General features: G+C 39.8%; 2 protein-coding genes across 3 annotated transcripts in view; both read left to right on the top strand.

The window, feature by feature from the left end:
• insyn1 (inhibitory synaptic factor 1) overlaps positions 1-13,768 on the top strand; it is a 625,574-nt gene that overhangs the window by 216,570 nt on the left and 395,236 nt on the right. The gene's annotated exons all lie outside the window — the stretch shown is intronic.
• The window catches only part of unc13c (unc-13 homolog C (C. elegans)), a 133,400-nt gene that overhangs the window by 64,522 nt on the left and 55,110 nt on the right, over positions 1-13,768 (top strand). For both annotated transcript variants that reach the window (XM_074611026.1, XM_074611033.1), the window contains exons 15-17: positions 3,017-3,106; positions 4,134-4,262; positions 12,132-12,265. In XM_074611026.1, the coding sequence (XP_074467127.1) occupies positions 3,017-3,106; positions 4,134-4,262; positions 12,132-12,265 (353 nt within the window). The remainder of the gene's footprint in view (positions 1-3,016; positions 3,107-4,133; positions 4,263-12,131; positions 12,266-13,768) is intronic.

Raw genomic sequence — 13,768 nt, 5'->3', positions numbered from 1 at the left:
GATCTAGTTCTAAAATGAAACGAGATTCAGCAGTGCCATAGCCTATTTCTCAATTAAAATGTTTTCAGAAGTAGATTTTGGCAGATTGTTTAGATGGAATAACAGAAAGTTTATGAACAGGCTGCCCTGTTGTTTCCTGTTTGAAACGGCAAGCAGAAAACCAGGGACCAATCATTTGCATTTCATGATAGGGTACGTCACCGCTTGAACACCCAGTTGAGTGGAGCAACGCATCCCCTAGTGTCCTCACCGGACTTGGTGGACATGTAACACTGGATTTAAGAGACAGTGACCACTGACTATAACAATTTAGTCAGTAATTCACAGACTGACCATACACGATCCAGCCATATCCTCGGTTTTGACCAAGTCTTGTTTTTTGCCCTTCTTTCGAGTTTTCACTATAGGCACTGGCCCAACATATACCATTCATGGTACACTAGAAAGACAAAGAACTAAAAGCTCATCAGCATCACTCTCTCCTCGTCCCATCTCATAATGGACTTTCTGTCATCTTTGGAAGGCAGTGCTGATGTTGTCTCTACTTTTGGCTCAGAGATGGATGCTTTGCTTTTTTTAGTATGCTTGCCTGCTTCTGGGCAATAAATCTGTTTCTTTTTCCTGTGTGCTTTTGCTGATGAAGGTTCTGGTCTTTGTGAATTCAGACATAGCATCTTTTGGAGGTAGACAAAGTTATTTACACCACTCTCGCTGCTTTTAGAAAACGTTGAGAGCAGTGTTTCTACAGATGTATGTGCATCTGTGTTAAACATCGGCAATTGTAAAGTAAGGAACAACAGTGAGAAGCTGAATTAAATACAAAGAAATCACAGTTTCTTGTGGTTTGTAAGTAATGCTGTACCGGTTCACAAGAACATGCAGTCTTTAAGCTATTTAGGCATCTCAAACTCGGTTCCCCCGCCTGAAGCTGTGATTCTAATTTAGATAAATCCCTTTCAGTTGCTCTCCGCGCTTTACACAGATGTAGTCAATAATGAATGCACTTTTGTGCACCCCTGCCATCTGCAATCAAAACAGGATGTCAAATATCGAATTAAATTGCGAGCTGAGATCATAACACTTTGTATGACATGTGGTTTTTGCGAGGAACCCACCGATGTCCTTTTTGCAGCAAACATAATGAGTTTCAATGAGCACTTGACTTTACTTGACTTCAATCATCATAATTACACGACTAGATTACCTTTTCTTGTCAGAATCCACTAATTACCAGATTTAAAATGCTACACTGAAGCATTTTGTTCTCCATTTAAATGTATAGAATATACAATTTTATTATGTATGCAGTTTGAATGAATAAGTAGACTCAATGGATCAGACTTCCACTATCACTGAAAGGCAGACTAGCAGTAGTGGAAATTGCACAGTTCTTTCTCTACAATTGCAGCTCTTTCATGGGTGAGTTTCCTCCCCTAGATAAAGGTGTTAATGCCTCCTATTGGAAAAGCAAGAAAGCACAGATTAGTTTGACATTACTTGTAGAGCAGGGGCCTTAGTGGATTACCTATCTTTATTTTTCAGAATTACTTTTTTTTGCAACAAAGTCGCAGTCTTAATTGGTTTCGCTCTATAAAAGTTGCAATCCTTACACCCAAAGAAAACAGATAAAACACATTTTGAGCTGTTGTCGTAACTGTTCCGGCACAGTGATTTCAGGAGGCGTACTGATGGCGACATTCAAGGTTGCAGTGAGAGCTACAGAAGCCATGTTTCAAAGGGACTGATGGTTTCCCTCGTGTCTGAAGGCTACATGTACTGTATGTGATGTTGTTGTGAGAGAAATCCCAGTGTCAGCAGAGAGAGAAAAGGTAGTGTGAGTGATGGTACTCATGGGTTCCATTCTGTGAATGAGACCGGTGGCGGTACAACAGCTGCAAGGAAATGTTTTTTCTTTGATTGTAATTGAATGATTTATATTAAAGGGAGTCTGCTGGGAACTACATGAGAAAAGAAACTTCTTAAATCGCATTATAAAATTTAAACTGAGCTAGAAACAAATGATGAAATACTCAAAGAACTTTGTTCATATAAAAGGCGGTAATGCGAACTGCATTTTTAGTGTGAGGCAAAAAAAAAAACTCCCAACTGATTTTCTTTTCCTTTTTTTCCCCATCAGCAGCCAAATATAGTAGAACTGGTCCACATTTACTTGTGCAGAATGTGTGTCAAGCTTGTTTTCCTGTAGGCTTTTTATCCTTATTGGGGAGTACACTTTCACCTCTAAACTAGACCGCTCCTATTAATCATGGGTCTAAAGAAATGTACTGTAAGTGGACAGCTAACTGTCTCTAAAGCATAAACAGGCCATACACATTTTCTTCCACTCTGTTGGTTCTTTTTGAGACCACTCTCTGGTTTGTTTTGAACAGTTATTCTTCCAGACTACATTGTCCGTTTTGTGTTTTCCGCTTTGAAAACTGGTCATCTTGAATCATTTATCAACCCTTTAAAAGCTCTATATGCTGCTCACGTCCAAAAGATGTCAGTCGGGGTTTTGCTTCTGCTGATCGGCCTTGATCTCAGATAGACCTCTCCTGCGCTTGTGCTGTCAAGCCTACAGGCTGCTGTGAAGATTTGGCTCCATTTCCCAAATCTCCATTGTGCATTTATTGACAAGGTAGAGGAGGAATAGAAAACAAGCCAAATTTGTATTAGAGCACTGCGAGAGTAGGAGAAGTAGTATAATGTATGGGGCCGTGATGCCTTTCCTCAGGGCTGTCAGGGCTTTATATGCTCTCCGTCACGCTGCTCTGCATCGCCTGATGACTTCATGGCCCCGAAATAGAGGTTTTCATCAGCAGAGACCTCCCTTGTCCACTAAACGATTAGACAGACAGTCATTTCGGTATGATTGCTGGGCGTTGCTCTGTAATCAATTTCAATGTTTCGGGTTAAGCGATGTGATGTGGTGGGTGAGAGTCGGTGACTTTAAAAGGCTGCTTTCAACAAGATGTCTCCTCATGTTATTTTCCCCTCTATCTCTTTCTTACTCCAGGATAATTTCCCTGCGGGAAACCCAGAGCGTCTCCAAGATCTCAAGTCCACTGTTGATCTGCTGACCAGCATCACCTTCTTCAGGATGAAGGTAGCTTGTGTGTATGTGTGTGTGTGTGTGTGTGATTGTATGGGCGGGGAGTACAATTTGAAGTGCTATGGGGGAGCATGGCACTCCATTTAAGAGAAATTGAAAGAAGCATAAAGATTGTAATAAATGATGATTGAACATTTTTAACCTTATATCGCAGAAGTGCTCTGCCTTTGACTGAGACACCTTCAATACGAGTCATGGCTGTGAAATCTCACAACATTTAATCATAAACATAAACCAACATTGATTTTAGGCACGTTTCATTTAGGTGAAATCGATTCAAACCCATAATTTCTGAAAACCTGTCAACACCACTGACCATTCAAATCCAAATAATTTATCGTTGCACAATTTCTTGACTTGATGGGGTCATGTTTGTGTAACGTGTGTTGACCTGCATACTACAGTACAGTAAGCCTGTATGTATGTTTAAAACGCTTCCAGCTCGGTCTTGTTTCCTCTCACCACCCCCATCCCACTCCCCCCAACAGTACGTCTTCCGCTCTATGTAGAGCTCGGCTCCATTCAGCTCTCTCTTGGCGGGAGTGGGGGTTTAGCGCTTGTGCACTGAGGCAAAGCTAAGATGGCAGCTATGAGCAAAGGAATGAAATCTGTCACTTTAGGTTACCAATGCTTTCACTCTGTGCCATGCCCGTGCTGAACTTTACTGCGTAGACGCACAGCTGCTCTCACACAGGAGCTACTATACGATATACTGCACACACACCTAAATGCCGTTCTGGCGTGATTACGATCCATAATGGATGTAAAAAGTCTGCCATTTTTCCACAAGGAAGTGGTATCGTGGGATTAATATTTCATGTACACGTAATATGATATCATTACGTTGTACCTCCACTGATGGATGGTACTGCATATAGAAGACCATTTAAGACACAGTAACTGTCATTGATTAGGGTCGCTAACATCATATGTATTTATTGGATGATTTTATGTAGAATGAAATGACACAAGACCTAGGAGACACCTAACATTTTAATCGTGTGTGTGTGTGTGTGTGCAGGTACAAGAGCTCCAGAGTCCACCCAGAGCCAGTATGGTGGTGAAGGACTGCGTGAAGGCGTGTCTGGACTCCACATACAAATACATTTTTGATAACTGTCATGAACTGTACAACCAACTCCTTGACCAGGTAAGGAGCTTCCAGATCCTTTTGACTATCACTACTAATCAACCTTTTCAGCTCATTATAGTCAGGCCTCTACTGTTGCACAGCTACCAATATAGCTGCACTAGGTGAGAGAATAACCGCCAAAATCTTGACATCTCTGTATTCCTCACATTACATCGTGCAGATGTAGTCGCGCACACACTAAACATCGTGTCATTTCAACACTTGATCTCACTCGTATTTAGGTTTCATGACTAGTCAAATCATACACAAACACGATTTAGCTAAAATGCAGGTTGTGCAAGAAGAGTTACTGTACTATAGTTGTGAGTGCATTCATTTGTGTCAGAAAGATGAAGAAGAGGGTAAGGTGTCAGGTTATAAGGTATGGATAGTGTTGCCACTAGGGCTGTCAATTAATTGTGATTAATTTGTGATTAATCGTGATTAAATATTTCACTTTTTTTTTTTCTTAGGTCTAGTTTCATATGATGCCAGTAATTTCACTCTAGCTTTAAAACTGAGTCCGCTACAACCTAAAAATCACAGGTTGCGTTAATGTGTTAAAAGAATTTAGCAGCATTAAGACTAATTTGCGTCTTTGACAGCCCTTGTTGCAACTTATACTTATAATTGGCTCATCCGTCAGTCAAATCCTTGACCCAATCACTTCCTCCTCCGCCTCTTTCCTAAACACACCAGTAATCAGATAGTCATTGTGTTTTTAAGAAGAACAACAGGGAGGTAAACTCAGCTCTGAGGGTTTTGCCTTTATATCTGGTATCTTGTCTTGAAGATGGATGTGTTTTTTTAGTTGTTAGAAATCCTGTCCCAGTGCTTATCACTTGTCTTGAGACACTTTTTAACCTTAAAAAACTTTGCCTTGTCTGTGGCTGAAACAACCTTTGTAGCTTCATCTTGTAGCAAATGTTGAAAAGTTGATTATTAATTTAAACTGTGATTGTAGAAATGATGTTGCATTTGTTCTTATGGGGGATTTGTCTGCCAGCTGTTCAGCTTTAGTGTTCTTTTGTTTCTTTCGTTATGGTTGTTGTTGTTATGGCTTCTTTGGGCTTGAAAGCCATAAACCAGTTACTACCATCCAGAGCAAACAAACACTTAACAAGATATTATGAAAATACACACAGGATACTGGCAAGCAGAGTAATAAAATCCAGGCACATTTGTTTGTTGTGCATTTGGTAATATTTTCTGCATTTTTAATAATTTGATGAACACGTTGCTAAACTTGAAATGAAAGCAGCTGACAGCATAGCTGCTCTGCTGATTTATGTAATTACATTTAATCTACGAACTAGCGAGTCAACATCTGGCAATTAGCCAGGCAGATAGGCAACACTAACTAGATAACTGACAGGTAATGGAGTCTCTATGAACGTACTACCTGCATCACTGCAAAAAGTGAGCTGTTTAAGCTTGGTGATGGAGCTTACTTAAATTTATGTGGGAGCATACCTGAAAAATCTGCCTTTAATTACAGGTAGTCCTTTAAAAATAAATAATATCCAGAAGAGTTATTACTTCAGGGCCACTCCTAAATCATTTGTCAGAAGCCCAAAGTACACACTCTTTCTTAAACTTTTCTGTCAGGTGCTGCGTGGCATTCACCTCATGCCTTCATCACGTATCACCTTCAGCCTGTCATAAAGCCGACATCACGCCTCACCTTTTCAGCCTCAGTGTGTTTTGTGTTGAATGCGACAATGCCAGGAAAATATAAATTCAATCCAGCATGGCTGGAAATCAAAAGGCTGTATGTCATGACTGACATTTACCAGACAATAAAAATGTACACCGTGTCTATTGCCAACTTTGCATGAAGGACTTCAACCTTCTAAGAGAGAAAGAGTCTGCGGTGAAGAGCAATAAAAGCAGCCAAGCATCAGGCAGCACTTACCTTATTCAAATCACTATCTCAAGTGTCCAGATGGATAATATATGAGCGCAAAGAAATAAGTTTCAACGTGGACGATATAAATAAACTGGCAATGAAAGTACATTACCATCCTCATATGATAATGTATCACTAGCATGTGAGCAGCTGGAGGCATGTTCTCATATTCAGAACACACAGACTGACTTAATTACATTTTAAAGAAACACAGCATCACCCAGTCCTCAGTCATGGTTTGCTTCTCTGAACACACAAAGACGTCCATGAGCTAGTTTACTTGCTTTGGCCTCGCCTGAGTAAATAATCAGGCAACAAGCAGCTCCGCCTTACTATTTTACGGTTTACTTCCCAAGGAGAATGGCCTCCACACCTCAGAAGATAATGTCTTTTAGTGCAATCCGCTCAAAAGTTGAATAATAAGCTTCCTTTGTTTAAACAGCCGGAGGGGTTGTAAGCAATTACCAAACCGGAGAGATAGACGCTTTGGCTAATTACATCTTCGTCCACCACAGTTTCACAACTGACAGCCCCTCCATCAACACTTCCTCCACGGCAGAAGAATAAAGCCACCAGCTTCATCCCAGAGCAAATCTCACTGTGACTCTAAATTATTATGTTCACATACACTCGGTAGCCTTTGACTCGGCGGGTAGAACAAATTTCAGACCCCAATTCTCTAGTTGCTAACAGTGACTGAGTGCGGCGGCACGAGAGCTGACACGGTGGCCAGGCAGGCAGTGAAAATATACCAGCCACAACGAGCCGCATCTTGCATAACATAACAACAAAGCTCTCTGCTTCTGGCTGGGCGTAAAATGACTGGGAGGAGGAAGAGCAGGGGGGGGAGGATTCAGCTTAACCGTTTCTTAAATCCTGGCTGGAAAGGGAGGATTTTGAAAAGCAAGATGGGGAAGGGGAAGGGGAAATGGAAAGAGAGCAAAGGAATCATGGAAAGAAGGGCAAAAACTAACATCATTTTCTGTCTGACTGTGAATGAATGTGGGTCGGCGATGATGGTACACAGTACAGAAATGCCTTGAAGCGTGCACATGCATCTATGATAAATGTACATGTATATGCAGCACACATGCTTATGAATTATGCAATTATGAATGCATAAGCAGACAGATGAATAGAAGCAATCTGGTGTTGAAGAGGGAGGTCGACAAGCGTGCAGAAGCAGGGATCCACCGTGCCTGTTTTGTGAGACGAGCCACAGAGGAGCTAGAAGACTATACTCCACTTGTTACTGAGCTAGCAATTCAAATTGATTTGATAAGTATCTCTCTCACCGACATCATCACATATTTGCCAACAATACCCAAATGATTGATTTATCTGTGTTTGAAGAACACGTTGTTTGTTTTCACAATGTGAGCCTTTGTGTGTATTTTTTTTTTCACTATTTACACATAACCTATTTTCTCCGGGCCTTAAAATGTATTGCAACAGCTTCAGCTCTCTCTGTTGGGAATCTGATCACATTCTCTAAGACCATCCTTCAATCAGAGACTCTGTAATTTGTGTCACATTGTGAGAATTGATGAGGAGCCAGTTATATGCTAATGCTGATTTCTCCCACACAGGGACTGAAAGTGCTAAACAATAACCGTAAACCACTAGCAACCCTCAAGAGGAGTGATACACTGCTTTGAATAGTTCTGCTAGTGGCCCCACCACCACCACCATACACTGGAAGTAGTAAAACTACACCGCTCTCTGAATGCAGTACAGTATTCACCTCCTAGTAGAGTGAAGCCCATGGGTGTGTTGTCGACTGTAAAAAGGCAGCAAGCTACTTAATCACCTTTAACAATGTGTTTGTACCTACTTGAGGTGAATACAGATGAGCTAAGGGAGTCTACACTACAGTACGTTTTAGCGGGATGCATACTGCATCCAATTTAGTGGGGATGACACAACCTTCAGTGTCCTTCATATATGCATACAGCGATGCACGCGCACACGCACAAAGATACACCCACAGACAGGTTTTGCATAGCTGAGCCACCTCCTGCAGAGATATTCATATCATTATATCCCGCCTCCAATTTAACAGAAATATACCTTATTGCATGTAGTTGCATATCTCCCCCTGATGGCCAAGGCCTCTCACACCAGGCCAGACCTTCTTCTTTGAAGTAAGCATTACTATTCCAGTGTCATTAACCATGAGTTCAGGGCCAAAATGGATCGTAGGCCTGTTTCTGATGGCTTTGATCTAAGCTCATGAATCGCTCATCCGCAAGCAAATCCATATCTAGTGCTGCTGGCCTGAATTTATGATCACAATAACCAATTTAGTTTCACGTCTCAGCTGTTCTTTACCTGTTCTAGTTAGGAGGCAACCTCCGCGTCTGAAAAGGGAAGCCAATGCGGAAGTGCCTTAAACTTTGCATTCTTTCTAACAACCAGCAGACTCCTCTGGTTGCAAAAAGAAGTCAGATTGTATAGAAGTCTATGAGAAAATGAGCCTACTTCTCACTTAATTTATTATCTCAGTGAACATTGTAAACATGAGTTTATGGTCTCAATCGCTAGTTTCAAGTCTTCTTCATATACAGCATGATGTTCGTTTAGTAAATTATGGTCCCATTTAGAGTCAAATAGACCATAAAGCAGGGTATGCTTTAGGGTGTGGCTACCTTGTGATTGACAGGTTGCTACCATGGCGTTGTCCGGTCTGGGTGTTGTCCGTGTTTTCGTCTTACAACTTGAACCCTTTCACAGTGTGTTTTCAGTTCACGAAAGTTAATTGTAACATTTTGGTCGCCTATAAACGTCTTTCGGTTGTACTTAGCTCCACCCTCTCGTGTCGCTTCTGGTTGCAAAAAACCAAGATGGCAACAGCCAAAATGCAGAACTCGAGGCTTAAAAATGGCAGTCTGAAAACCAATGGATGACGATACGGTGACTACATCCACTGCTTATATACAGTCTATGGTTCTAGTAGTGCATAGATGATTTACTCTACTCTACTGGGTACATTTGAACCCAGGTTAACATGTATCCAGCTTCAGTTGCAAGTCCCAACACTGTCTTTGATTCTGTAACATCTAAAGCTCCCTGTTGCCTCCTCATTGGAAACCAGTGCATTTTTCATGTCTTGCTACATAGCAAGCATAAGTGAATATGCAAATTAGAAATTAATGAGCCTTTGATCAATCTGATTCCTGGGATGAAATGAGTAGTAATCTGTTTTCATGACCATGGCACGCACGGTGATAGACTTAACTTTTGAAGCCCGAAACCCAAATGATTAAAGTAGTGAACCCTGGGTTGACATGATCGACTGTCACAGAATCAGCTGTAAGCCGTATCTGCGTTTCTTGTTCCTGTGAGATTAAATTCTGTAGCTCCTCCAGCTGCGACGTCTGCCTTGCACACATCATATTTTTAAAACAGGAATCAAAGTTGAATATTGTAGGGACTGATTGGGTTTTAAGGATTGCATCAATGATAAATTGACTCATGTTGCATTCCCATTTCCCGAGCTCCCGCTACAACATCTCCGCTCCGTGCTGAACCACAGTCAATAGGCTTAAGGTTGTTAAATAATTCAACCTAAATGATTCAATGGCTGATTGGAACATGTTTCATTTTAACACAATTTTCTTTTCATCAAGATATATCAAGCATACATTTTGCTTTAGTCAGAGTTACACACACAAATGAGAGAATGTGTATTGGATCCTCTTGGGAAGTTATGTCCTCATAGCCCACAGTCATGGATAATATTTGTCATTGTCAGTGTGCATAAGCGCAAGTGTGTTTGGATGATTTCATGTGTGTGTCTGATACAGAGCTGTCAGTATGCTGACTGGAGTTTGTTCCAGTATTTGCACTCCGCTCTGTGTTTTCTGCGTGCGTGGTCTTGCCTTTTTTTCTGTGGAACCTGTTCATGGCAGAGTGAAAGACTGTGACAGTTACTTGCTGACTGGAGATCAGTGTAGTTACACTCAGTGTGGTTACAGTCAGTGTGGGGTGAGCAGTGGGGTGGTTTCATATTAATCACCTTTCACCCCGGGACACTCACAGAGATTTCTGCAATTAGGGATGCACCGATACCAATACTGACTCAAGTAGCTGGATTTTATATCGGTGACAATGGGGCCGATCTATTAAAGTCAGTTCTATGTTTATATACTATATACTTTATACATATTGGAATTTTTTATTCCTGTTTAAGGTTTGACCAATTTGTTGCTGCATTAAGAATGTTTACACTTTAATTGTAATTCCTGTTAATTTTGAAGATTTTTACCAAGTTGCTGGTGTACGATTTATGGTATTAATAATAAATAACAATTCAGTAAATTTATATCAATGTATTTATTATAGAGCTGCAAAAATTAATTGATTACAAGTTTAGTTGTCAACTATCAAATTAATCGCCAACTATTATGATAATTGAATAATTGGTTTGAGTATTTTTTTATTTTTTTTTTAAAGTATACATTCTTTGAATCCAGCTTCTTAAATATGAATATTTTCTGGTTTCTTTACTCCTTTATGATTAATCGAGAAAATAATCAACAGATCAATCGACAATGAAAATAATCTTTAGTTGCGTCCCTAATTCATTTGTTGCATTTTGTTTTACAAAGTTTGGAAAGCAGTGTTTAAGTCCAGCCTGATGTTACCTTACACATACAGTATTAGAACAATCCCAGTCACTTCCACACAGTGAGGCATACAGTTTATTGATTAAACACTGGTATCGGATTAGTACTCGGTATCAGCCGATACCCAAAGCCCAGGTATCGTTATCGGTATCGGGACTGAAAACGTCAGATCGGTGCATCCCTATGTGCAATACACTTTGACGCACATTTACATAAACACATTACTGGAGGGTGATTACGCTTTTTACAAATTTTAAAGTTGTAATCTTTAAGATTTACGTCCCTGTTGATTTGGTGAAACACGTTATGTTAGTTGTATCTGTTTCCGATGCAGCCAAACAAACTCACATTGTTGTAATAAAGAGCTCAGTCAATAATCCGTCATGCTGTGAGCAATCTGATTTTATGCCCCACATGGCGGGAGTAGCAGGGCACAGTGAACAGTAGCAGTAGTTGGATACCTTGCTGAGTAGTTGGAGGTGTACAGCCTGCAGCTCTTCATCTAGCAGCTCACTGTGCCTGCTTTCTCTTGTTCTGTTACTCCCTGCAATATTTCAAACTAATCCACTGTCAAAAACAATACATGGAAATTATTATATCCTGTTTGTTGGTATACTGTGTTTCCTGTGCACTGCCTCCCAATACAAGACAGATTTTATAGCTGCAGAAGGAAAGTTCAGTTTGCAATACCAGAACAATATTAACAGTGAGGCTGATGGCGATTAAATAAAATGCTGAAAACAGTAATGCTATCTTACATACATGCATTTCTTTCATGTGTATTGCTTGCGTGTGCGGCGGTAATTTGAATTCAACATAGGAATGGCAGACTCCACCACTAACAATGATAAATACTATATTTGGTAATCACAGAATGCAAATACATTATCAAAAAACTAGCTTTGATTTCATGAAAATCCTAAGGATGGTAACATTTAGAATCTGGTTTTGGATCATACCTTCCCAGTTAAAGTCTGGTAACTATGCCTTATTTTAAGTTTTTCATTTGTTAGATTTTATTTTATTTTTTTATTTTTTGTCCTTACACTGTGAACATCTACCATAATGCTATCTTCCTGACCATTACGTCTTATTCAGTTCAACATCTACAAGTACAGTATCAATTGCATAAAAGAGTGTCATGGTGAGATAATATTATGACATGCAATACAGAACATGTTGAAAAGTCTGTTACGTACAACAACCACCATTGGTTGGCTTTGTGATCCCAGTCAACTTATTGTTTTTGTGAAATTCCCAAATTAAAATGTTCTTGTCATCATGTCTACTGCTTCACCTTCAACACACTCTGTCTTCAGACTCTCACCATCCTGTTTTCATTCTCTGCAGAGCCGGAAGCAGGACATTCCCCGAGAGGAGCAGGGTCCGTCCATAAAGAACCTGGAGTTCTGGCCAAAACTCATCACCCTCATGGTGTCCGTCATCGATGAGGACCGGACAGCTTACGCCCCAGTCATTAACCAGTATGTACTTCTTTATTATACCATGCATGCTTTTTAACATACAATACGTGTTCAAAGTGTACTTAAAGGGCAACTACGCCCATTTTTAAAATTCATACATGTTATTCCTATGGTCTAAGACAATCCAAAATATATGAGTAAACATGAACAACTCTCTCCTAAATCCAAAAACTAGAGTGATAAAACTCAAACTTCTGATGTCATAGGATATAAAGTGTGGAACTGCTCCATAGACAATGAATAGGAAAAGATGTTATAGATGACACTGAGAGTAGCCAGGGGAATGTTCTGAGTATATGGGAACATTTTCTGTTTCACAACTGACAACACTACAACAGAATAAAGATCATTTGGATTTAAAAAATAAATAAATATTGTATGGGTTGACAAAATTAGTCTCCCATTCATTGTCTATGGAGCAGCTCTGGCTTTTAGAGAGAGTAGCTCATGTTCACATATATTGATTAAACGTTCCTAAATAATATATCGGAATTCTTAATTTAGGTGGTTTAGGTGGCCTTTAATTGGTCGCTATGCCATCTTTCGTGGTAAACAGTTGGGCATTCATTCTCGTTACACATGCATTGATGAGCATTGTGTTAACATTATACCATTTGCATGTAACCATATATCCTTCATTTAATTTCAAAGGTATAAATGACCATACTGAAAATACACTTAACATACAGAGAGAGGCTGAGCTTTCAGTGTTTGCTCTAAAGCTTCATGCTGTAGGGTTTATGCCAACCATTCATGCCGATTAGATTGTTATCAGGCTATTAAATAGAATAGAAAGCTTTATTGTCATTGTATTAAATACAACGAGATTCACAGTTGCCACTTCTGGTCCGTGCTTTAAAACAAATACTTGACAAGACTAAACGAGGCAGATGAAACATATAACAGGTAAAACACACACAGTTATAAAGCAATATAAAACAGGTAAAGTAGATGTAATAAATAAATATAAACAGAAGTGTTACACTAGAAGTATAAAATATAAAAATAGATGTAATGTAAACAGAGGTAATTGCACTTGTAAAATAGGCAGTGTAGATGTAATAAATAAAATGTAAACAAGTTGCACTTGAGGTGTATATTGCATCAAGGATATATTGCACAGATAGAGGTATTCACATTCAGTGTATTAATATTGCACAGATTTATTGTTTGTTCAGTGTACGTATGGCCCAGGGAAAGAAATAGGCGTTATCGGTGGTTATAAGCCCCATAGATGTGGGTCAATATGGGCCTACTGCACTCATTGTTAGGTTTTATCATCTATTCACATGGTCGATCACCGAAAGAAGGTATGAAAGAAAATGACAACGACCTCCAGCGACCGTAGTAGTTATGACATGAGTAGAAGCGGAAATCAGGCGCTGTAGTGTAGACAGCGTGAAAATCAATATAAGGTAAAGGACGATAGACTGGGATTTGTATCACGTGTGAAACCAACAATGTGTAGCTGTGTTGTGTTCAACTTTCACTTTTACAACGTAG

Source organism: Sebastes fasciatus, chromosome 2 (assembly GCF_043250625.1).
Source record: "Sebastes fasciatus isolate fSebFas1 chromosome 2, fSebFas1.pri, whole genome shotgun sequence".
Lineage (NCBI taxonomy): Eukaryota > Metazoa > Chordata > Actinopteri > Perciformes > Sebastidae > Sebastes > Sebastes fasciatus.
Note: the sequence above shows the minus strand (reverse complement) of the source record. Positions and strands in the feature narration are given on the sequence as shown.